Here is a 26,266-nt window from a genome sequence, read left to right as displayed (position 1 = left end):
GGAAGGGGACCAGGAACTAGAGAAAAGATTAGATCAAAAAGAATTAACCTAGAAGGTAACACACACACAGAGGAAATTAATGTGAGTCAACTCCCTGTATAGCTGTCCTTATCTCAACCAGCAAAACACTTGTTCCTTCCTATTATTGCTTATACTCTCTCTTCAACAAAACTAGAGATAAGGGCAAAATAGTTTCTGCCGGGTATCAAGGGGGTGGGGGGGAGAGGGAGGAGTGTGTGGTAAGGGAGGGGTGGGGGCATGGGGAAGAAATGACCCAAGCGTTGTATGCACATATGAGTAATAAAATAAAAAAAAAGAAAAAAAAAGAAGTTCTCTCACTCTTAAAATAATGTGTTAAAAACAAAGTGTTTCCTTTTTGTCACACTATTTTCCCTTTTTTGAAACTTGGAAAACATTACAAGCTAAAGCCAACAGAAACAGACATAAAGAGACATATTTTATAGACCTCATCTCTCTTCTTAAAATTTTTTTTCAATGAGAGACAGGGATATGAAAGACATATGACACATTGTGAGCATTACTTATCCTGTGGTTTATTTAGGGAATTTTATTTTGTGTTTGGAAAATGACAGACTTCTGCTTTTAGGTAGACAAATATGAACAACTCACAGACAGAAATATGACCACTTACTACTAACAAACTTTTAGAAAAGCAAATAATTTAGTGTTTTTATTTTACTCATATTACATATGAGTACATGAATATGAAAGGTCAACACTACAAAATTAGGCAAATATCTTAATCTCCATTTAAAAAAAAAACAATTTAACAGCCCCCAGAAATCACTACTCACAGCTTCTGCATTCACAAGGAAAACTCCAAATGTTCATGCCCCCAAGAGTGAAATGCCCCACAGCTGGCTCACTCTACATGGACATACTCGTCTCTCCTAAACTAACCTGAAAAGCGAGCTGGATTTGTTTACTGCATGAACATCTGTAATTGCTAAACATCTCTGTGACATGGTGTAACAGTTTACTGCTTATGCAAATTGCCCATCTAAACTACTCTCTGCAGCATGAGCACATGAAAAACGAGGCACAGAGAAATTGGAAACATCTGTAAAAAGTAATGGTCAAATTGACCAAAGCAATGGGGACCAGGGATGGGGATTAAAACAGCTAAATAGCTCCAGTGCAACATTTGACTTCAGAAAATAACCCTTCCATTTGATAAGTTCTTCCTTAGCATATCCACACTCCCCCCTCTACTGTGGGATTCCAAATAGCACGTACATCATTTTAACCCACCGATGTTAACCCAGTACAAGTTCTGGTAGAAAATGGTATAGGTAAGATACAAATTAAAGTAATTTATTACATCTCTAAAAGCAAAAAAAAAAAAAGAAAGAAAGAAAGAAAGAAATACCTCTTCTCCCATGATGCAGTCAGCCTCCTCTCTTCAGTTTGAAAAGGTCCCAGAACCACCCTGAAATCCTCCCACTTCCTTCCAACAGCCAAAGGCACAGAGCCCTGAGGACCCAGCCTAACCCTGAGTCATACTTGGGACCAAATGAGGAATGGGGAGAACAAAGCTTGCATTTGTTTATGGTTCAGGAAGCCAGGGCCGATTCATGGCTAGGGTAGCTTCACTGGAAGTCTTCCTCGCTTGCCTATATTGCAGCAGCAATCTAGGTTGTCTCCTGGAGCCCAAAGGTGTGACCGTTCAGACAAGGAACACACTGAGGGAGTGTTTACTTGGCAGAACTCAGCGACCACTGCTGTTTAAAAATGCCAGAGGGGAAATAAAAAGCCCACTATATTTTGACAGACCACATGGCTGGGGAGTGAGGGATATACGAATATGGTCTGGATATGAAATGCCAATTGTGAAAATGCTTATATTTTAAAGAAATAAAAATAAGTATAATACAAAAATTTATTCATGAAAAAAATAAAGAAGGAAAAACAGCTGTGGCTTTATGGAAATGTTTTCCCTAGGAAAAATACTGCAAGATTGCTGCCATGTCATCAGAAGTATCCTAACAGACTGGAATGAAGTGTTTAAATGGCAATCGTGTTTTTCCCCCAAATGAGATACCATTTTAATTACCACTTTAGTGACTTTAGAGCCCCATTGACTCAAAGTTCACAACTCTGGAGCCAGAGTACCAGATCAAAATTCCAACTGAGCCACTTCTTAGTTGTGTGATCTTGAACAACGTACTTGAATTTTGTTCATCTAACTTTACTTATCTACAAAATGAGAATAATGGGGCTGGAGGTGTAGCTTAGTGGTAGAATGCTTGCCTAGCCTCAGCATCACCAAACAACAGCAACAGAAAAACAATGGTAATAATGGCATAAACCTATGGGGTTGTCTGGAAGACTAAATACTGTATATGAAGTGCTTACAGAAGGGCCTAGAGCACATAATAATTACAACATTAGCCACTACTGTAAGTTTAGGACAACTTCACAAATCAGGTTGCCAAGTCAACAGTATCCTCATCAAGTCACATTTCTGATTTTATTATATTGTGCAAAATAATGGGTATAATTATGACATTTTCATACATGTATACAATGTACTTTGATCATATACATTCCCATACTCTCTCTTGTCCCCAAACCCCCTCAAACTGGTTCCCTTCCTCTTCCTAAATAGTCCCCCTTCTATTTTCACATCTTTTTTTTCCCTAAATCTAGATTCCACATATGCGAGAAAACGTGATATTTGTCTGAGTCTGGCTTATTCCACTTAATATTATGATCTCCAATTTCATCCAGTTTCCTACAAATGATATAATTTCATTCTATTTTATGACTAAATAAAACATCATTGTGTATATATACAACTTTTTATTCATTCATCTGTTGATGGGCACCTAGTCTGATTCCACAGCTTGGCTTTGTGAATAGTACTGCAATGCACTGTAAGTGTGCAGGTGTCTCTAGTACATGTTGACTTACATTCCTTCAGACAAGTGCCCAAGAATGGCATAACAGGATCATATGGCAGTTCTATTTTAAGTTTTTTGAGGAGCCTCCATACTGACTTCCATCGTGGCTGCACTAATTTACATTCCCACCAACACTGTATAAAGGTTCCCCGCAACCTGCCCCACATCTTTGCCAGCATTTGTTGTTGTTTGTTTTCTTGATGATTGCCATTCTGACTGAGATGAGATATAATCTAAGTTTAGTTTTTATTTCTGTTTTTATTTATGGCTAAGGTTGTTGAACATGTTTTCATGTATTTATTAGTCATTTGTACTTCTTTCGAAAAGTGTCTATTCAGTTCATTTGTGCATCTATTGACTGGATTATTCTTGGTGTTTAATTTTTAAGTTCTTTATATATTTTGGATATTAATCTTCTGTCAGATGAATAGCTGCTAAAATCTTTCTGCCATTCTGTAGCCTGTCTCTTCACTCTGGCAATTGTTTCTTTTGCTGTGCAGAAGCTTTTTAATTTGGAACGATCCCATTTGTCAATCCTTGCTGTTACTTCCAGAGCTACTGGCATCCTATTCAGAAAGCCATTGCCTATGCCTGTATCTTGAAGTGTTTTCCTGTAGTAATTTCAAATTTTCAGTCTTACATTGAGGTCTTTGATCCATTTTGAATGGCTTTTTTGTTCAGGTTAAGAAATAGGGATCTAGTTTTAGTCTTCTACATATAGATACCCAGTTTTCACAGCACTTTTTGTTGAAGAGGATTTTTTTTCCCCAGTGTATGTCTTTTTGCCACATTTCTTACATTCTAACACTTGGTGGTCTGTTTCAGTTATTAACTATGATTAATATTTAAAATTTTAAATTAAACTAATTTAAAAATCACTTATTCAGTATTTAGGAACTGCATGTACCGAGTCTATCTCTGTACAGGGCTTTGAATAAGATGCTATCATAGCTCTCAAGAAATTTACAATCTGCGTGAGTAAATAAGGCCATCTGTTTATATATGACACACATAAAACTAATGTGGGAGATGTCACTAGGTGATGAATGACAAATGTGATACAATGCCTACAGAATCAGCATTTGGAGCTGGGGGCAGTAGCTCAAGCCTGCAATCCTAGCCACTTGGGAGGCAGAAATTAGAAGGATCATGGTTCAAAGCCAGCCCAGGCAAAAAATTCATGAGGCTCCATCTCAACCAATAAAAGCTGGATGTGGTGGTGCTTGTCTGTCTTCCCAACTATGTGGAGAAGTATCAGTATGAGGACTGCAGTCCAGGTCTACCAAAGCAAAAAGTCTTGACAGCATGGCTCAAACAGTAGAGTGTCTGTCTAGCAAGCATGTGGCCCTGATTTCAAACCCCAGTACAGCCTGGCACTGGTGGCTCATGCCTGTAATCCTAGCTACGCAGGAGGCAAACCCCAGTACTGTCATTAATTAAGAATTAGCATTTGGAATCCAGAAGACAGATATGATTTTACCTTTTGAAAGCCTAATTAGGATGAAAGAGCAAACAACTCTTCTATAGAGAGGAATTCCAAGTCATTTATTTAAATATTCCCCTTCAAGAAGGAGAGCCTAACTCCCTACTCCTTAAGTGTAAGGTACAGAGGGTGACTTCTTCCAACAGAGTATGGAAAGAGGGGGAAAAAATCCAGAACAACTTTCCAGGCAAGAAACCCGACTTACACCACCTCAGTCAAGGTGACCAAGGTTAACTAACATCAACAATGAAAACTCATCTTGTTAATATGTGCCCTTGATATGTGAAGTGATATGAATGGCATTCCACCTCTGTGGTCTTCCCCAAAACTCATCATTTTAACTTAATCATGAGGAAAATATAAGACAAATGCCTATTTGAGGAGCACTGTACAAAACTCAAAATTGCCAAGGTCATCAAAAACACAGAAAGTCCAGGAAACTGTTATGGCCAAGAGGAGACTAAGGAGATGGGGTGACTAAATGTAATGTAGTATTCTGGATGAGACCCTGGAACAACAACAATAACACTGGAGGAAAAGCTAAGGAAATCTGAATAAAGTGTGGACTTTAGTTAATAATGATATATGACAATGGATCATTATGACAAATGTACCACATTAATATGAGCTGTTGACAGCAGTGAAACCTGGGGGAGGACTATGTGGGAACTCTAATATCTTCACCACCTTTCTATAAATCTAAAATTATTCCAAAATGAAAAGTTGATTTAAAAACTAATTAGGAAGATAAGCCTGCTGAATGTACATGTATTTATAAATAAATTCATGTGTGATTTATAGGTATTCAAGATTATATCCATGTGTATGTATATAAATGTATTTAACAATGCCCTTCCAACTTAAATTTTTCAAAATTTTCTGTATCTTTAGCCCATCTATGAACAAAGATAGTAGAATGCTGACTCCTGGATTTTTTGTTCCCAAAATACACAAAAGAATTTTCTTTGAAAGGAAACTTGGCACTTCTGTCAGTTCTGCTGCCAACCCGGGCAACGGCAGCCCAGCTTAAAGAGTATACATGAGGTGGGCCCATCTGCCCCTTTCCAAAAGCTACTAGAAGTTTCTGGTGCCTGGCCAATTAGTCATCAACCACGCCGCCCCAGGCTGGCAACTCTCCCAGCTACTTCCTTTCCCATCTCCAGTCCACAATTCCCCGGAAGCTCCCTAGTTATCTCTCTAAAGTGCAAATCTGATCATGCCACTGCCCAGTTGAACTCCTCCACCAACATGCCAGCCCACACAGAAGAAGCACAGCTTGTAAGTGGACTGGGAAGAGGTGCCCCCGCCCCTCCAGCTGTCCCTCACCACCATCATCATCATGGCTTCAGCACACCAGCCAAGCCCACCTCTTCATGCCTTCAATGTAACCAAGTTCTCTCCTTTCCCACACACACACTATCAGCATTATGACTTCCAATCATCATCTAACATGTTCAATTACTGCTTTCCTCAAAAAGATCTCTGAAACACCTCACCCCTTGCTTCTCAACATCCAGGGAAGTTAATAGTTCCTTCCTCCCTATTCTCATTGATACTTTGAACATACCTCTGCGAGTCCTTGTCCCCTGCATTACAGTGACTTTTATACATACTCAATTCTCTTGAGAGGTCTGTATATAAATGGCTGATCAAGGCATAACATGTTAACTCCACTCCAATTAAGTAGACCAGACCTACCCCGCCCAAATCAATAAGCTGCCAGGCAAAAAGTCTGTACTTGTTATGCAAATATAGCATCTAGACAGGCCATCTAGCCAATCTTTTCCACATGGATTGCCACCCCTTAGTTCATTCACACAGAAATCTCAGAGCTGCCACTGCTGATCCATAAAAGAAATTCAATAATGCTTCAGTAAATGAGTAAGTGAGCCAATTGGTGAATAAATGGAAAAGCCAATCTGCAGCTAGATTATAAGCAGACCCCAAAAGGAATGAGTTTTCCTTTATAATTTCAATTAGATTAGGACAAAACACTATCTTTAGTCATCTAGCCCACAAACATTTACTGAAGGCTAACTATGTATGACAGTTTTAACAACTATTTTCAAGGAATTACAAATACCGTGATGACTAACACAGATAGGTTCCAAATTATGGCACTTATATTCTAGTGGCTGACATTTAAGACTTGGTGATATGAAATGAAGAGCTATTAGAGATATAGCAAAATTCACGTGTACTTCTTGGAGTTTGAAATTTTCCATAATCAAAAATTAAAGAAATGAACCCCAGTACGAAAAAACTTAAAGAAATGATCCTAGAAATGGCCCTGCCATTTATAGGCACTCCTTTCTGATAAGAAGAACAATAATAACCAACCTTAATCAAGTGATTATTTTATAGCAGGCACTTTTCTACCACTTTGCATGTTACTTGCAATGACCCTATGGGACAGATCCTCTTGTTGTCCTAATTTTAAAGATGAGGAACCTAAAGCACTGAATAAGTAACTTGTCCCCCCAGCAACAGGCAGCCGAGATCTGAACCTGAGCTCTCTAGCCTGCATGTTTAACAACCATTGTACTCCTAAAAACACAAATTTAAGGCCTTCTGAGACTATGACGCATGGTGACACCCTGGCTGTAATTAAATATTTCTTAAAAAATGCACTAGGCTGAGTGTTTCAGAAAGTATGTGTTAAGCATATCTAAAATAGTAAACACCACTCAACATAATACAGAGTAACCCTGCAACATTATTTCCCTTTGCCTACCAAACTTCCCTCCCCTCCCCCTTTTTCTCAATAAAGAAACATAGCAGAGATGCACTGAGGAGATAAACTCAAGTCTGAAAAGCCCAAATGCTTCATTCAGCTCAGACAACCAGTAGGCATCTTAATACCATCTGGTCATTTTAAAAGCCATGGATTTTCCCATAGCTTGAGAGATGTCATATAATCTTATCTTTCAACCAAAATGAAGGCCGTCCAATACTCTAGGTTTCATAATCACAACAAGGCTTTGACCCAGTTGTGTTTTATCAGTCAAGTAATATATTATGAGCTCCTGGAGCTCCCCAGAGTTAATTTCTAGTCATCAAAGGATTAGAGAAATAGATCTCTTGCTTTGAAGGCCCTAAGAGCATCACCATAGGTGTCTGCATGTTTAACTTTACATATACAGCTTAATGCATTTTTACTAGAATGGATAAAAAGACTACCTGTTAATATACACAAAAATATTAAAATTTTCTCACTGCAATTTCGCTGACTAAACAATTGGCATGTGACTCTTATTTACATACAATTTAAATTTGATTCTCTGTCGCAAGTAAAATTATAATGTTGATAGCATAAAGGAATTAATATTGGATGACTGTGACTCTACAAATGAGATTCAAGATGACGGCAGTTGAAAAAGAGACTGTCACAAAGAACATCTTATAGAAAAACAAAATCCTTTCAAAAAAGACATGTTAGAAATCACTAATGGAAATCAACTAAGACAGGAAGATCATGGGAAAGAAACTTCTTGAAGGATTTCTTTGTAGGAAACTCAGTAAACTACCAACAATCAAGGTTCAAAATATCTTTTCTAAGGGGCTAGTGGAGTAGCTCAAACGGTAGAGCATCTGCGTAGCAAATGTGAGGTCCTGAGTTCAAACCCCAGTACTGCCAAAAAAAAAATTTCAAAATATCTTTTCTAACCAGGCAAAAACACTGGCCCCCAATAATTAAGGGGACCAAAACCAGTAGTACCTAGTGAGCCTGGGCATGGAATAAGCTGGCACTCAAAGCCAGGTTTATTTTAGTATAAAGCCATGTCAAGTTAGGTCCTGGGACTCACCAAAATATATCTAGCTTTACCTTATTGACATGTAGCACTTAACACTCCTTTACCTAAGTGCTTATGGTTGAGAGTGATCATTTGAGTGATTCGTAAAAAGGAGAAGAGTTTAGAAAAAGACAGGAGGGCCAGGCTGGGAGCCACAGGGAAACAGCCTGATGAGGAAATTCTCCCTTAGGTCCACAGGTGGGACACAGAGGTACCAGACTTATTCATGATATAAAGGTCCCGTGTGGGCTGCCTTCTTGCTTATAGTCTTCCAACCCAATGTCTAGGTTGATGACTCCCAAACCTTTAGCTATACTTTCTCTCCTGATCACCAGACTTATTTATCCATCTGTCTGCTTGATGCCTCCATTTGATAGTTCCACAAATATTCAAAATCCAGTTAGTCTAACCCACGACCTTCCTCCTGAAATATCTTCCTCTCCCACTGCTTTCTTTTTTTTTTTAATTTTTATTTTATTCATATGTGCATACAATGTTTGGGTCATCCCATTGTTTTCTAACCAGGGAATAGTTACTACTATCTACCTAGCTGCTTAAATTAGTTGCCCAAGGCATCATTTTTATGTCTTCCTTCTTCATTCTCTATATACTATCAAACTTCTTAATTCTACCTTCAAAATATTTCCCCAAACCATCCATTTCTCTCCATGACAATAATTCAAGCTGTTAGAAAGAGCATCCCTTATCTTGATGCATCCTTCCATGTAAAGCAACTTCAAATGGACACTCTGTGGACACATCTGGACACTGCTGGTACTTGGTGCCCCTTATTTACTCTCCTTTGGAAGAGTTAAATGACTTATCTGGTAGGGGAATTTAGGAAAAATAAATTGGACACACTCAATTCAATTTGTTGGGTCTACAGACTTAAGGCAGATGAGCGAGTATCCCATCCCCCCTGGAGAGCACTACCATTCCTGCATCCTGAAATATGCATTCCTGCATACTGAGAAGAAGTTGTAAACCTGCATTCCTGCACCCTGAGAGGGAGTTGTAAACTTCATTTCTGTACCCTGAAGAGGAGATACAGGGTCTGACAGATCTGCCACAGGGGTGATGAACAAAATGCTTATCAGGATTGTTTCCTTTCCCCCAATAAGGGGCAGACAGACCAGTTCATCTAAGAAAGCCTGCAAATCCATGGCCAATGAAAAGAATTAAAGAGTCCATAAAAACCCCAGCCTTTATCTGAGCAGCGAGCTACCGGTTTCCAGGCTCCGCTGTACTTCTCTGGCTGTAGCCTTTCCTTTCTCGCTAACAAATCCTACTTTATATACCGCTTTGGCTCATCAATCAGCTGCCTTACAAGCCAGTTCTCTGGCCTGTAAAGGCAAGGACCCTCAACACTGACCCACAACACTTCAAACTGGCATGTAACAAATTCACCTCTTTCCCCATCTTAGAAGCTGGGATTCTCTGCTGTTCCTCAAGGGACAAGCCCTTCTAAGTCACTTGGGACTGAGCTAGTCCAATGTTGCTAAGATTACATAGATGAGTCTAATCCTGGGGATGAGCTGGAAGGCCCATCTGGCTCTCATACTAATCTATACCTTCCAATTTTGCCTTCATCAGTAGCAACATTGCAATTTAAGATATGTACAGAGAGGTGCACAAAGTATGCAAGTTGAAGTGTATAGTTTGACGACTTTTCACAAAGTGAAATAAGATCTACACAAATAGAGGGACATGTCATATTCATGGATTGGAAGAGTATCAGTTCTCACCAAAAGTATCTACAGACTCAATGCAATCCAAATCAAAATATCAGGAGGTATTTTGGAGGGCTGGTAATGGGCAGGATTGACAAACTGATTCTAAAATTTAAATGAAAGTGCAAGGGGCCAAGAAAATCCTATGTGATTCTAAAGAACAACAAAGATCAAGTGTAGGAATGGATGCAAGGATGGACACACCAATAAACAGATCAGAAAAGAAAATCCAGAAATAGACACACAAATACACAGCCACTTAAGTTAGGACAAAAGTGATAGGTCTAGGCAGTCCAGTTGACCCAGCACTGGATCAACTAGCTATCCATACTGAAAAACTGAGCAAAAATAGGCTTTTGATTCTCCATTCACTGATCTATCTTTTTTAACTAATTTAGCACCTACACTGGAGTTGGGGAACTGTAGCAGGAGAGTTGATATAAATTTCTGTTACCTCTCTTCTGAATTTTACTCACCCAATCTTCCATAATCCACTCCTTACACTGTAGTTGGAATGCTTTCTCTAAACGACCTTTGAACATATCACTTTCTTGCTTAAAATCTTTTGCTAGTTCCCCAGTGCCTTCAAGATAAGTCTAAACTCCTTTACAAATCTCATAGGCTCTTTAGGATCTGAGCCCTGCTTCTTTCCCTCATTTTCATCTTCCCCCATTTCCTGCTGGAGCCTCTACATACCATCGGTGCTATGTCTTTCCTGCTTCCAGGAATTTACACATGCTGCTCTTCCCACTTTTATCAAAGGGATAACTCTATGCTCCTTTTCATGATAAACACCCATTGGACCACTGGTTCTCATTCTAAACATCACTTCCTCTAGGAAGTTTGTATGCACAGCTTCCCTAACAACTTTCCTCTTCCTGTCATGCCCAAGGTCTCCTGTGGCATAGCAGTGTGTTCTAAGCCTAATCACAGCATTTCCCATAGTATATCTCTTGTTGTTGTTGTTCTTTATTCTTCTGTAGCACTGTGAAGGCAGGGGGTAAACTGGTCTCCCGTACCACTGTAACCCCAGTGCCAAGCATATAGTGAACACTCCATAAATACTAATTGAAATGAGTCACATTTGCAGTTTATAAGCTGCGCATCTTTTTTAAAAGTCCTAAGAGATAAGATAGGTAAAGAGAGTATTCCCATTTTCTAGGTGGTGTGGAGGCCAACTTTGCCAAGGTCAACCAGCTAGGATAATGGTACCATGTCACTCTACTCTTCTGATATTTAACTTGGTTTATAGCTACACAGTGTTTCCCATTATTTTGATATAGCACATAATTGTATCTGAGCTTAGTTTAAATGGCACATTTTCTCCAACGTTTTTTTTTCTTTAACCTTGCACAAGGAAAACTTCTAACATAGTAACAAACTCTCATAAAAGCACCACTCAGTTTCAGCAATTATCAACTCATGACCAACAATGTCTCTATGTCCCACCCATTCTTCCATCTTTCAGACTACTGGAAGCAATTCCCAGACATTATATCATTTCATTTGTAAATATTTCAGTTAAATAGTACATTACACAAATGAGTCAAAGGCATATCCACTTGGTACTATTAAAACTATTCAGAAACAGGGTCCATCCTTACATGTATAACAAAAGCACGACTGCCTACACTCACTATTTATTTATTCATGGTTTGTAGAAGGATGTTATGCAATATCTAATCATCAACTCTGGGCAATAAGCACAAAATAGCTATGAATCTGAAAAGTGGCTTGTGACTGTTAATTGTCAGAATCCTTTTTTGCATCATCAAGGTATCAAACCAGTCATGTCAGAAGGTCACCTGTCCCAGCTTAAGCAGGAGACATGATTGGGCCTCACCTACCAAATGCTGTCACACAAGATCCAATTTGGACTTCTGCACAAATCAAAATAGTAATTTCCATTCTCAAAGAAAATTTTCTTCCTTAAACATAAATCTTGGACACAAAACCATCTCAAAAGTGATGAGAACTAGGTTGAACACTAATAAAACAATATGTTTTTATTAGCTCTCGTGCCAGGCTGTGCAATAACTTAATGGATCCATAAATCTATGCAACTATTCATGGCACCAACAACAGGCAGAAATAGTTTCAAATCTCTTTAAATACTGTAAAATTTGTCTTCAGCCAGTAAAGTGGACTGAAAAGTTTGTTTTCTCCAGAGACTTCACACTGAGAAGTAGGTTAAAGAAACTTCTAGCAGCTAGTTTCAGTCTGTAAACAAATCAGCAATCAGTATGGACACACATGTGCATATACACCTATACATACATACATACAGATTGCATAACTCTGATGAAGTTGATGTTTTATGTCACCGTTAGCAATACAATAAATTTCTGCTTCACAAAGATACAGTAAACCATGAAAGTGCTCTATTTTCAACTATGCAACTGTTCTGTTATTCTACCTCAGTCCCCTCATTCTATAATCTGTAATCTCAAAAGTGCTATGTTAATACAATTTTCAATATTATTCATTCCATAAGTACTTAATGAGCACCTACTATGTGCCATTCATTGTTCCAAGTACATAGTGTGCATCACTGAGGGAAATCAAGAAGTTCTATTAAGGAGCAGTAAGATAATGAGATGTATGTGGGTGAATGCTAGGCATACTTGGGAGGCACAGCTGATGGGACTTCCTGATGGATCAGTCACAGACAACCTCAAGACTTCTGTCCTGAGAAAGAAGAGGGGAATAGCACTGCCTTTAACCAAGACAAGAAAAGATTTGGGTGAAGGAGGAGGAGTTTGGGTATGAACAATCTGATATGAACTTAAGATCTCCAAGTACAGATACTGAAGTGGGAAGCTAAACACAGCTCTCGGGTTCAGAGAAGACATTATCTCAGATGTAAACTTGGGAGTTATTGAGTATAGTGGAGCACACCTGTAGTCTCAGTACTTGGGAGCTGAAGCAGTAAGATCACTTGAGCCCAGGAGTTCAAGACTATCCTGGATGATATAGCAAGATGCCACCTCAAGAATAAATAAACAAACTTGAGAGTGTTATATTTGACATCAACATTGCTACTAATAACTTAATGTATCATTGGCAGTTAAATATTAATTGAAATAATAAAAGTATTTCTTCTCCCCCCCCAACACAGACACACATACACACACACACACACACATACACACACACACACAAGATCTTTCTACACAAAGAAATAAAGGACCAAAAATCATAAATCAAATGAAGGTAATGAACTATTTGCTGATTGAGTCAACGGTCATGTTCATTTCAAATATATGAATCAAATGGAGGAAAAACTCCCTCCGTTGTTCCTTCCCAAGATGGGGACTTGCTCTTTTGTAAATACTTACAGGAATCCAAATTTGACCATGTGAAACAAAAGTGAGTTCACAAGCTGGGATACTAACTAGCTGTCTGATCTAGAGAAACATCAAGTATTGATCACTAAAAAGAACAATGCTGGTTTAGAGAAGCTTCAACAAAGGAAGAGCTTACATGAAACAGTCTTTCATTTCTAGGTATCTTCCCTTTCTGCCTTATTCATCTCTAAGAGAATAAGTGTCAAAAAAATTCCCTCTTCACAATCTGTTTCTAATGCAGGCTAACACTGGGCAAGGTTGCTGGGGGCAAGGTTGCTGGGGGCAAGGTGGGTGGTAGAAGTTCTGCAGCTGTGGAAGATGATGCAACCTTTAAAATTTCACATCACTGAAAAGTGAAAAACACTTAAAAGGCCACTGAAAGCCTGTTGCTATCCCCCATCCCTCAAACCTGCTGGCACAAACACCAAAGCACAAATTTCAGCACTAAATCAAATTAACAAACATTCCTGAAGCACAGCACGAGTGCAGCTTATTATAATTTGGAAAATTCCACAGTATTTATCAACTCCTAAGCAAGGCCATGATGCTTAGAAGTGTACCACAGTAGACGTCATCAGCAGCCACAAGTACGATGGCTCTGGGTGTGTTGCCATAGCAACTGTGTACTCAGCAGCAACACGCCGTTTGGCTCTCACCAACCCAGAACCAGAGGCAGAAGAAAACTGCCAGCTTCCTGATGGGAACAACTCAGGGGGTCAGAACACAGGCTGTCTCCATCATTCACACACATAGGAAACTTCCTTTCAGCAGTTTGAAATCATCTGCACCTAACTCTTAGAGAAAAACTACACAATTGCTTTTCTCAACTGCAGACTACATCAACAAACCCAAGCACAAAGCATCAGAGAAATGTGCAAGGAGAGGAGAGAGACTATTGGGTATCTGAAAGGTATCAGCATCACTGTTGAGTTGGGTCAAGGTATCAGGGGCTTTTCTGGAAAGAAGATGGAGAAGTGCTGGGTCATTTGAAAAGTCATCCTCAGAAACAGTCCCGAGAGAGGTGGTATGATTTGGATCTTGAGCTTCCTCCAAACGTTCATATGTTTAAGACTTGGTCCCCAGAGTGGTGCTACTGTGAAGTAGTGGAACCTCTGAGAGTTGGGGCCTTGTCAGAGGTCCTTTGGTTATTGACGGTGTGCCCTTGAAGGGGATATTAGGATGCTGGTCCTTTCTTCTCTCTCCACTGTCCGGCTCATAAGGTGAGCAGTTTTGTCCCACTACAGGCACAAAGCTGTAAGGTCAACCAATCATGGGCTGGAACCTCCAAAACTGTGAGTCAAAATAACTTTTCTTTCATGAGTTAATTATCTCATATTTTATTATAGTGATGGAAAGCTAACACAAGAGGAAATCAGTAAGGAAAGCAGCAGCATACTAGAGAATGATGTCAAACCCCACAATGTACTTTTGGAATTCCACATTACATTGTAATAAAACAGAAACTGTCACACATACCTTTTCTACTGGCAGAAAGTCATTTTCTACTTCAATTGACCTTGGTCTTAGTTTGATTGGCTTGTCTTTGAAAATATCTCCAAAGCCCACTCCCTTAACTTTCTTGGGCTGGATGGCTGCAGCTGCCACTGTCCCGTTGGCACCTTCAGACTTGGTACTGCTTGAGTCACCCCCATCACTCTCGGAGCCTGTGGTTTCCCTTAAGCCTGTCAAAAGGGGGGATGGGGAGAGAAAGAGCTCAGAAATCAGCCAGAGCCCTGAAGAAGAACTTCACAGCCAGCCAGGATTCACTTCTAAAAGTACTACCGGGTTGGGGATAAATTGTACTGGGATTTTGTATTCAGTATATTGAATATGCTGAGTTTGGCTGGCTCTGAGTTTTGTTTGATCTTCCCACCCCCAGCCTTTAATTTTAAGCAGTGAATCAAAATAACTTCTCAGAAAATCTAATTTCAGGCAGATCTCTTTGTGTATGTGACATTTTACCCTTCTTCAGCCAGAGCCAGGTTCTGATCCAAATTTGTCTGGCAGTAGTCTGTGTGATACCAACCCTCCCTGCCCCCTCTCACCTCCCCACCCAGTCAGTACCACATACTGTACCTCAAATCTCTCTGACTCATGTCAATTAGCAATTAGCAATGAAAGTAACATTTCCTAAAGGGAAACTGCAAAGCTAAAAGTGATTTAAACAAATTAGCAATTAAAGAAACCACACAAAATTATGACTGCCAAAGAATTAAATCTCTTTGGATGGCTTCACAAGGAATAAATGCATGCAGACATGTTTCTCTAGGAATGCATTAAACCAATCTTGACATTAAAATGGTTTCACTAGCAAGATGATGGAATTTGTTAAAGAGAGAGAAAAAGCTGCCCTCCCAGAGGCCAGAATTCCCCAAGTCTAAGGGTAGTCTTCCCCTATTTAACACCATTGTCTTTCCAGAGTAAATCCCATTCCAAAGAAAAACCCTGAGGACACAATACTCTCTTCCATTGCCCTCTTGTGGCATGTGTTGGGAGACAAAACATCGTTATCAACAAGACAATATGGACACTTACCTCCCCAGATTTTTTTTTTCCCCAGGCTCTGCCTACAATTATGTTCCTAAAAGGAAGAGCCTATTTGTGTCTAGTTATTTACAGGGTATACTTTATCCTTTGATGGTCAGTATATCAATTATGCCATCAAAGATCCAAAGGATATTTTATGGAATACTAAGTACTGTTATTAAATTGTCTCTCAAGCCTCTAGATGTGGAGGATAGCTCCTGGACATTTATTACATATCTCCTGATCATAACAATGCTCTTGGGATAAAAATACACCACCAAATTTTGTTCTCTATTAGCCATCATCTTCCTACAAGTCAGGTGGCCTCCTAGTCTGTAAGAATGATGCACCAAAAATAATCGCTCACATAAAATATCATAAAATATTGAAGTCATTCAAATAAGGAAGTCTCAGTTCAGGAAGAAACTTAAATGTAAACAGATAAAAATATAGAAAGGTCATTATAAATTGTTAACAAATTTCAAAATCAAATCCTTAAAACAATGGCTTCCTTTGTTGTTCATGCTTTTTTCCATGAATGGTACTTCTAAGCCAAAAGGGTGGGGGAGGAGGAAGTTCCTTGGCGCACATTTTAATTAATTAAAGTGCAGCATCTGTGAGCAAGAACATAGGACAGAACAATGAGGAGCGGCCCATAACCAGGGTGTCGGCTGCAATTCACAGGACTGATTTTGAGTATGCAAACATTGAAAGCCCCCTGGATTAGCTATCCATTCGTGTGTTTATCTACTCATTGTTTTTGGAAATGTCCCTGCAGGAGATGTAATTTTAAAGTCTAAATATTGTGTCATTTCTCCTTTAACATGTTCTCATTTTGCCGTATGGATTCTTTCTAGGTGATGAATGGCTTGTATATTCTTTTCAGGTTTGGAAAGAACCATTTGAGGAAGAAATAAATTGGTTAGTGGAAAGAAACCATCACCACCCTCCTCCCTACCACCACCACCACCACCAGAAGCAGCAGGACAAATGGATTAGGGAAAGTCTGTTGTAATTCTTCAGAGAGAGGAATTCAAAGGGTTCTTCCATCATTCTCCACTAGCTAGAACCACAATATTGTTACCATTGCCATGCTCATATCACTGAGCTTCCAGCTTTAGGGATCTTCTGCCTTCAGGCTCATCTTAATAACCTTACATTAATCACTGTGAGAAATACTGTATATTATACAGGAAGAAGTTGCATGGTAATTCAACCACACAAGCATGGCCAGGAAGAAAACACACGGCAGATTTTTCTTCCAAAAATTTTGGCAGCCTGCTTCTGCCACTTTTAAGTATATAAACTGAATATCTGTATTGGTGAAGTCAGTCAAAATCTAATTCCTTTCCTTTGGAAGGGAAGAAATGTAACTTCATTTTCATGTCTGTTTGGTGCTGTATCTTTTAGCTACAGGTGCCCATTGCACGTTTTATCCATAAAATGCTAAAATGCCAGATGCCACTCTCAGGCAGTACAACCAAGAAAGTGGACTGTAAACTGAGGCCAGTTCATGAAGGTCTCATTCTTGGTACTAAGTGCCAAAAGTATGTGTGTTTAGAAACAACTTTAGCATTTTAGTAATGTGTACTGGTGTGACTTCCAGACATGTGGCCAGGGGATGTGTACAGTTGAACAGGACACAGGCCAATGGAGGTGCTGTCAAAAACTCCCTCAGTAAGGCAAAGGGAGCATGCTGCACGTGTTGTTGAGTTATGTGCAGTAGGAGCATATATCTGTCCATGGTGGGACAGAAAGAAAAATAAACTTCACCCAGACACTTTGAGAAGCAGAGTTCTGCTGTTCATGTCTGAACCTTCTCTTTCATCACATCCCTGTATGTATGTACATGTGGATATGTACATATACACACTAAGGTGGATGTTCTTCCTTCAAGGTGAGAAAAGGACAAGGTCTCCTCAAATTTGCTTTTGCCAGTCCTGTAACTGTTCACTTTTGTGTAATTTACCCTACTCTTCGTCACTGATCAGAGTCATTTGTTTTTAATTTAACACACACATACACAGTGCTTACTATAAAACAGGAACCATTCTAAGGACATCATGAGAATAATTCATTCATCTCCTTCCCCTCCCTCAACTTTTGGCAGCCTTATTTCGTAACACCAAAGGCTACACATTGATCCTGCCAAAAGAAGTCTGCCGTGTGGTGATTAGCTGAATGAGCAAAGCAAAACACCATTTCTCGCATAGACTTTCATGCCAAAAATCTTATTTCTTTGATCCACACAATGATGAATGACCCACTCAGAGAAAGCAACAACTATGAGAGGCTGATGTCTCTGCCGGAAGCTAACTTTCACCACCCCAGAAGCCCAGAGATATTGGTACAAATACATGTGCCATGACAAATGCTACTGCTCCTTTCTCTGCACACATGGTTCATGCACACATGTCACATACATGATAGAGGCAGAAAGCAAACAAGAAAGCGCCAGGGGCTGGTGGTGGGAATGCTCTTGTAGCACGCACCAAGGAAATGACACTTATTGTTGGAAAATAAGTCCATGTCCTTGGATCAGAAATTCACACAGACACTTGGCATAAGCATGAGCAGCTCAGGAAAGGGTGGCTGCATCAAAAACACAAGTACCCAGATCTTATCTTTACAATTGCCTCCTGTTGTTAAGGTCACTCACTGTAATAGCGTCTGTGGCCCTCCGTCTTTCCCGGTGCAGCTCGGTACAGAATTGTCCCTTCAAAGGTAGTCTTTCCTGACAGTGAATGAGAGAAGAGAAGGGGAGAGAAAAAAACAAGAGAGGGGGCAGGGAGAAGCAAATGATGGCAAAAGAAGGAAGAGGAAGAGTCTTTAACTGAACTTGCCTTCAATGAATGTGCTCCAAGAACTTCATCCACAAAATTAATTAGAGACCATTAGGCAGAGTTTAAGAATGTTACATAATGAGCCCAAAGTCCCCATGCAGCCATGATGGTAATGAGCACCCAAAAAGGGCTTATCTCTACCAATGACTGGCATATAGATTAAGCCCAGTTCAAAACTGGAAGCCATTTCAACATTGTAATTTAGGACTAGGCAAACCTCAATTAACCAGAGGGAATCCAATTCATCAGATTCCTTCATGAACTCAATTGTACAGCACTATCTTCTCTTCAGAGAGTATGACCTAAGCCTAATGCAGATATAGGCCCCTTATCCTTTATCTCCTATCCCTAGAGCCCCACGTGTTAAAAACTGATATTTGAACCCCAATATTCTAAATAAGACACAGAATTCTCCTTAAGAGATGTTGAGCTGGGGTGCAGCTCAGTGGTAAAGCACTTGCCTAGCATGCACAAAGGACTTGGGTTTGATCCCCAGTACCACAAAATAAAGATCTGTCATCCTCCATACCCTTAAAGCGATATATTAATTTACTAGAGGGGAGGTTTCACTAATGAGGCTTAAAACCAATAGTGGTATCCACATCAACGTAAGGAGGGGTTCTACTTACACCAAGGACATCAGAAAACCCTATTTCTTAAAAACATCTTAATTGAGGTTTTGCCATATTAGTCATGAGACTATATATACTTAAGCATGAGGACATAGGACTCATCCAGCTTCGAGTGTCATTCTTTTATTACAAATGATGGCATTAATATTTTAAGACTGAACACATGGCTAAAGCCCAGATAGCTCTGAACCATGAGTAAGTACACAGAATATATATACACTACCCCAGTTTAAGTGTACTCACACCCTCCCACCTAACCACCAATACACACCCGCCTACACACACACACACACACACACACACACACACACACACACACACGAGTATTACCACAGGTAAAATGATTTAGTAAAGGTAAACTATTAATAAATGAATTACTCTAAGAAATAAGTTCTATTATGGCTTATAAATTAAAAACTCAAACTGGAGACCAGTCATATACCTCCATAATAAGTAAGAGGGATGAAAAAGGTAGGCTATATTTACAAAGAAGGAGAGAATAGAACTGAGAGGGGAGAAAGTTGTTTCACTTTTTATTTTATTTTATTTTATTTTTTCACATTCGGAATAAAAAAGGATTTTATTTATTGAGGGCAAAAGGGTGCAAACAATATTAAAAAAAATCAAAATCTTATGTGGCACTTAACTAACTTTTCTTTCTCAGCTTGCCAAATGGGAGTTGGATATAATCTGCATATTTCCTAAGGGTCCTGGGCTGTTTGTGAAATCTTGATACAAGGAGAAGCTGTGGGGCAGAGCCCTTAAGTGACCCTCTGGGAGAACTCTTATTAGGGCAGGAGTAATTATGGGAATCTGCTTACTTCTTTCCCTTCTGTTTCATATGTACTACAAAATAGTCATTGCATGCAATGGTGAGGCCTGCAATTAGTGAAAAGAAGCTCTGGAAGCCCACTTTGCCATCTCGGCACTGATCCAGGTCTTTCATTATTTTGTCCACAGCCAGAGGGTCTTTTTGATTTTCCAAAAATCCAGGGAACTCCTTATCCATGAGGATCCTCAGGTCCTCCTTTATTAAGTAGCCTTTATCTCCTGCATATTTGTGAAATGTAAACATTATGGTTTCCATGGCATGTTCCATTTGAGATGGCATGTTGGCGAGGTCTGTTGAAACCTTGGCCTGGAGGCTCGGCAGATGCTAGGCGAGCTGGGACCTGTTTCACTTTTTAGAAACACTCCATATAAAAATGGGAAAACTGATATATGAAAGAAATTAAGTAGAGTTGGGTATTTCCAATTTCCATGTCTGCTGGTAGAGTGGTACACCCTTGATTTTGAAACCTGCCCTTTTTGACATGCATGCTGCATTCAATTAGAGCAAAAATTTAGGCATTAAAATCACTGGCTATGTAAGAATAATCTAGAAAAGCAACAAAGTCTTTCAAACGTTAGATAACCACAGCTAGACACTGACAACAAAAGCAGAGCAAATTAACTTTAGCTGGTTTTTATTTGAGACATTTTTACGCTATTGATAAAATCAACTTAACTACTAAGGAGCACAGCTGTTTTGTGAGCCAGCAGCAGTCTTCTCAGTGTCAGAAAAAGGTAAGTGTAAGGGGGATAAAACAATATTTTGATGATGTTCCTCTAAGTACAACAGAACTTCCATGTGTTCTTCCACAGGACCAAGTCTGAGAATCACTGGGAATCACTGAGAATCACATGACCCTGATGTCTCTGAATGGGCAAGCCTACCATCTGCAAGGTCCCCCTGTCCACTGGCAGCAAGGCAATCTGAGATACAGTCTATGCTGAGGCTACATAGGCATTCTATTTGAAGAGCAAAAGACAGAGGCAATTGAAACAATCATGAATATGAGTGATGTTTATCTTACTGACAGAAATACTTCACTGTCACTATTAAATATTAGTTCTTGAAGGCAGAAGCATGATAGAGGGGAAGAACTTTAAAATGCAAACACAAAACCATATGTTGATGCTGGCATCTAACTTTGCCTAAAACCGTTTTTTATCAATTTGCTAATCGTTCTTCATTGCCACTAGAACATTCATCAAATATAAAACAAATATTAAAAAGAAAAAGGTCTAGTGATACCACAGAATGGAATTTCTCAGTCTGGTTTTTATTTTCACAGGCTAGGGGCACTATGCAATTTGGTTTTTATAGCTGATGAAACAATATTTTTGCATCATGGGAATGGTGTGCCATAGGTTTTAAAAATCCATCTTCATCTTTGACTTAGCTTGACATGTTATTAAAGTACCAAAACCTAAACTTAAAAAAAAAGGAATTAGGAAAATGAGAAATCCAACTCAAATTCAAAATGCAAATTTTCTCCCTCTGAAGATTATGGGAAATAATTGAGAAGGTTCCTGTAGTTATAGGATTAAAAAACAGGAATAATGTTAATATTAGAAGAATTATTTGAAATTAAGTAATATCAAAATGTTAAATATGGAAGAAACATTTATGCTTTAAATGTGAGGCAAAATACATATGAAATTGAAATTGGACAAGTCATATCTAGATTTCTTTGCCACTGAATCCAAATAAATCTTATTGAGTTAAGGTATTCTATGACTCTAACATTTGACAATCAGCTCCATTTCACATTATTTAGTCAATAGTAGCATGTAAACAATTATGAATGAAAACACAATTAATAATTCATCTCCTGTGATCATGATCAGAAACTCAACTTTATTCAGGTTTGAAATTTGTCAGATGCTCTGTGAAAAGGTGACCTGTTTGCATAATGGAGTCCATACCGGAGTGTGTGTGGAAGGCTTGCATGTCATTTTGGCCTTCTCATTCATAAGCCAGATTACTCTCAAGATATAATTACACTGGGCATTAGTGTTGTCTCCTGACACCAGGCTAAATGATCTTTAAATTCCTGTTTATCCCTAACATCCTAAGATCCTGCTTGCACTACTGATATAATCATTTGTATGTTATGTTTTTTTTAAAACCTAATTTACTAAACACCTTTTTATGTGGCATGTGACTACTGATTTAGTATGTGGGAGCCTATTTCATTCTTAAAAACAAACGTGATTAATACCAATCTGTAATCCCTGAGTGACTGGATCTGAGTGATAACCATCAATGGCTGGTAACATTGAAAAGAAAGACAGCCAGGTACCAAGAGCCTCAAGAGTGAACCATCCAACACCACCAAGGGAAATTTGCAATAAATAATAAGTTACACACACACACATATATATAAAAAACATTACCTACTCAAGTCTCAACACCTAATAATCAATAATTTACAGGAATGCAGATTAAATGACACAGGAGAGAGGAAATCATCACAAGCCAGGTTGTGAGAAACTAATGGATAAAGGAGCTCAGTTCCTTCAGCAAAAAAATTGCACAGAAAAAAGGTGTTAAGGAGAAACCCACACATTCAAAGGAACTTAAGAAATATCAACCAATCACAATGTATATACTTTATTTGGATCCAAATTCACTCTACCAAACTGCTCCCCCCCAAAAAAAACAAGACTATTAAGGGAAAGTGAACACTAACAACATGTTTAATTATTTTAAGGAACTGCTGCAATTTTTTGCATGTGATAATAGTATTTCAAGAGATCCTTTCATTAATACATACTGAAATATTTATGGATTAAATTATATAATATCTGGGATTTGCTTTAAGATAATATGAGGGAGGAGTAAGTAAGGCTAATGTTAACAAACTGGCCATAAGTTGACAAATGCTGAAGCCGGGTGATGGGTACACAGGGGTTTATCATACTATTCTTACTTTTGTGTATGTTAGAAATTGTCTGACAAAAAGTTTTTAAAATTCATTTTGGAAAAAAATTTAATCTTCTCTGAATGGTAAAGATATTTTCAATTTTAAACATGCAAAAGTTTCTGCTGCTACATAACTATGAATTTTCTTTTGAGAAAATGTTTAAATCAAAATATCAAACAATGTAATTGTTATAACTTTTATTTTTTATATTATTGTTGCACTGGGGGTACATTGTGACATTTACAAAAGTGCTTATAATATATCTTAGTTAAACTCACTCCCCTCCATCATTCTCCTTTAAATTCTTTTTTTAATAGACTATATTACCCTGAACAAAGAGCTATAGAGGTTTAGAGGTTTTCATGATCAACCATATGTAAAAATACATCAGAGTAAGAAAAAACCAAGTTCTAGCAATTTTTACCTACTATTCAAAGATAAAAATATGTCCTTATAGAGGATCCATCCAGCATTTATTAAACACCTACCTACCTACATATAAACATATGTGCTTATAAGTTTAAACACATATAAACATATGTGCAGTCTTGGCACATATCTTTATAAATATAATGCTAATGTTTCTTCTGTCAGATTCATCCATCAGAACACAAAATTCAGTAACTTCCTCAAGTACTTTCCTGAAGTAAAAATGTGAATTATACAAACACCTAATAACCATGTACACATATAGAAGTAGGGGTGTGTATGTGTGCATGTGTGAAACAAAAGAAGTATGCAATGCTCTTTTCATACCAGGATACAGATTTTTAATCTGTCTTTCAAAAAACCCTCAACCTAATGTTTGGTATCATTTAAATTAAAACGATATTTATATGATGTCACTGTGATCTCTAAAACTTACCAATATGGTACAAACAGCAGAACTGAACTTAACCCCAGAGTCATCTATTAATTAAGCAATCTCTGAGGAAAACCTAACTGCAGCTTACAAAGAGTATTAAGTAGGCTGGTCAAACAAAGAAATTAAGTACATATTAGCTCATAGTAGAGAAAAGCTAAACATCTTTTGTGTGTTAACTACATTTTATATTTTTCAGCAGTAAGATGGAAATAAATATGCATTTACTATAATTACAAGACATTATCACTGGGGAAAACTGGGTGAAGAGTACATGAGCCTTCCCTGTACAGTTTTGTGTTTATGTTTTACAACTTCCTGTGAATCTATAATTATCTCAAAACAAAACGTTTTATAAAAAAAATAAAGCACGTTGAAAGCACTGCCACTGTTCTCCGAGGGTAGAAAATAGGCAGATTTATTCTAAAACCAAAGGTCCTGCTTAAACAAATCCTACCAGTATCCATGATTTCTGCAGGTGATCTGATCTGATTATATACATTTTCACATAAGCACATGCTGAAGCAAATCCAGAATGTAAATGGTTTTGAAAATCCTGTCGGGGGGAGAAATGAACCAAGCATTGTATGCACATATGAATAATAAAAGAAAAAGGAAAAAAAAAAAGAAAATCCTGTCAGAACACTGAGAGATGTCACTTCTCTCTTTTAAGGGATGTTTTCAACTTGGCAAGTTACAAAGATGTTATTCTCACATCTGCTCTTTTATGAAGCCCTTTGTGACCACCACCCCACATCGCCATGGGGTCTCTCTGCCTTTGTACTCCATTCTTCCTCAGATGCCAGCTTCTAGGTCACTTTCCTGAACTTCTGGAAAGTTGTGTGTCCCCTTTCTGCCAAGGTGAGCTTACTGATGGCAGGGGCTCTGCATGCTCTGTTTCTGGATCTTCAGTGCGCCTGAAGGCATCTTAGTACCAAACAGGGGCTCAAAAGAGACAGAATGAATAAAGACTGAAGGAAGAAAGAAGGAAAGAGAAAAAAAGGAAGATGATGAACAGATACAAACAGGCAGACAGAGAGATGGGCCCTCTTTTTCTTAACTACATACAGGAAGATTACAAAAGCCATGTTTTACTTTGTTTGCTGGGTTTTGGTGGTACTGGGGTCTGAACTCAGTGCTTTATGGTTGTGGAGCAGGCATTCTACTGTTTGAGCCATACCTCTAATCTGTTTTGCTCTGGAAATGGGGGTCTCACTTTTTTTTTTTTTTTTTTTTTTTTGCCCAGACTGGCCTGATCGTGGTCCTTCTAAGCTTCCTGCCATGGCTGGGATGACAGGCGCATACCACCATGCCTAGTTTTTTCCCATTTTGAAGTATCGCAAACTTTTTTGCCTGGGTGGCCTGGAAGTCTGATCCTCCTAATCTCAGCCTCCCAAATACCCTGGATTACAGGGGCCACTGGCCCCTACCTTACCATGTTGTTTTATCAGAACCATCCATCCTTGTTTTGGAGACCATGCCTCTCCAGAGACCTCAAAAGACCCTCAACAATGGTCAAATTCCGTGAATGAAACATGGCTGCTGAAACTACTGGGCTCTCCTGATCCTGAAATAGAAGGCTAGCAATTGAATGAGTGCTGGGGGCAGGTGAAAGGCCAGATGATTGGGAAGACCATTCCACTCACCCTCCCAAACCTCCTGCATCAGGAATTCCAGCACCACATGATTTGAGCTCAGAATTCAGGCAGGGTCAGCCATCTATGTTGTTCTCCTGAAATGTGCGGGAATAATTTGTTTCAACAGATCCAAAACTACGAGAGGCATTTTTTTCTGACTCTGAGAGCATATAGCTAAGATGACAGGACACCAAGAGGTCAAGGCTCTCCCAAAGAGCTTGTCCAGTACCTCCCCAGATCTCCTTCTCTACATCAACAAATGAATCACAAAGTAATTCCCAAATGTAGACATGATGCTTCAGTGGCCACAGTATCAATGAGGGAGCAAACAGCTTCTGAGCTACTGAACACTAACTGGTATATCCCAACAGTCTATCCTGATTAACAATGAGAGCTACCATTTATTGGGGCATTCTATGAGTGAGGTAGCTTATAGACATTCCTGCTGTTGGAACTCATATTAACGCATTTCCTCATGGAAATAAGTTATGATGGCCGGATTTGGTCCTCCCTCCAATAAAACACATTTAATCTACAATGTCCCTGAAGTAAACTACTGTTATTGTAGAACCTAATTACCAGGTATGACACTAGTCCAGTGTACAAAAGAAGATACCAGGCAGCTAAAATTCTAATGTGAATTTGGGAGACAACAGCAACTCCCACTGACATACTCATTAGCTGCACCATGTTAGTGGAAAATCCCTGGGCCTCCAAATAGAAAATGCAGCAGGAG

General features: G+C 38.9%; 2 protein-coding genes across 17 annotated transcripts in view; both read right to left on the bottom strand.

The window, feature by feature from the left end:
* Sh3kbp1 (SH3 domain containing kinase binding protein 1) overlaps positions 1-26,266 on the bottom strand; it is a 328,667-nt gene that overhangs the window by 130,724 nt on the left and 171,677 nt on the right. For 8 of the 16 annotated variants that reach the window (XM_074063111.1, XM_074063114.1, XM_074063105.1 and 5 more), the window contains 2 exons: positions 18,464-18,538; positions 14,755-14,960 (listed from right to left, as the gene is read on the bottom strand). In XM_074063111.1, coding sequence (XP_073919212.1) covers positions 14,755-14,960; positions 18,464-18,538 — 281 coding nt within the window. Of the gene's footprint in view, positions 1-815; positions 919-1,390; positions 1,537-14,754; positions 14,961-18,463; positions 18,539-26,266 lie in introns of those variants that run through there. The other 8 variants (XM_074063117.1, XM_074063112.1, XM_074063108.1 and 5 more) reach the window with 4 other exon arrangements.
* Positions 19,903-20,470, bottom strand: LOC109689720 (protein S100-A10). Its single transcript, XM_074063123.1, has one exon. It carries the CDS (start codon positions 20,388-20,390, stop codon positions 20,097-20,099), a length of 294 nt encoding a protein of 97 aa, XP_073919224.1. The 5' UTR covers positions 20,391-20,470; the 3' UTR covers positions 19,903-20,096.

Source organism: Castor canadensis, chromosome X (assembly GCF_047511655.1).
Source record: "Castor canadensis chromosome X, mCasCan1.hap1v2, whole genome shotgun sequence".
Lineage (NCBI taxonomy): Eukaryota > Metazoa > Chordata > Mammalia > Rodentia > Castoridae > Castor > Castor canadensis.
Note: the sequence above shows the minus strand (reverse complement) of the source record. Positions and strands in the feature narration are given on the sequence as shown.

Excerpts from the sequence above, each read along its gene's own strand:
- LOC109689720 (XM_074063123.1), bottom strand. The coding sequence starts at position 20,390 with ATGCCATCTCAAATGGAACATGCCATGGAAACCATAATGTTTACATTT.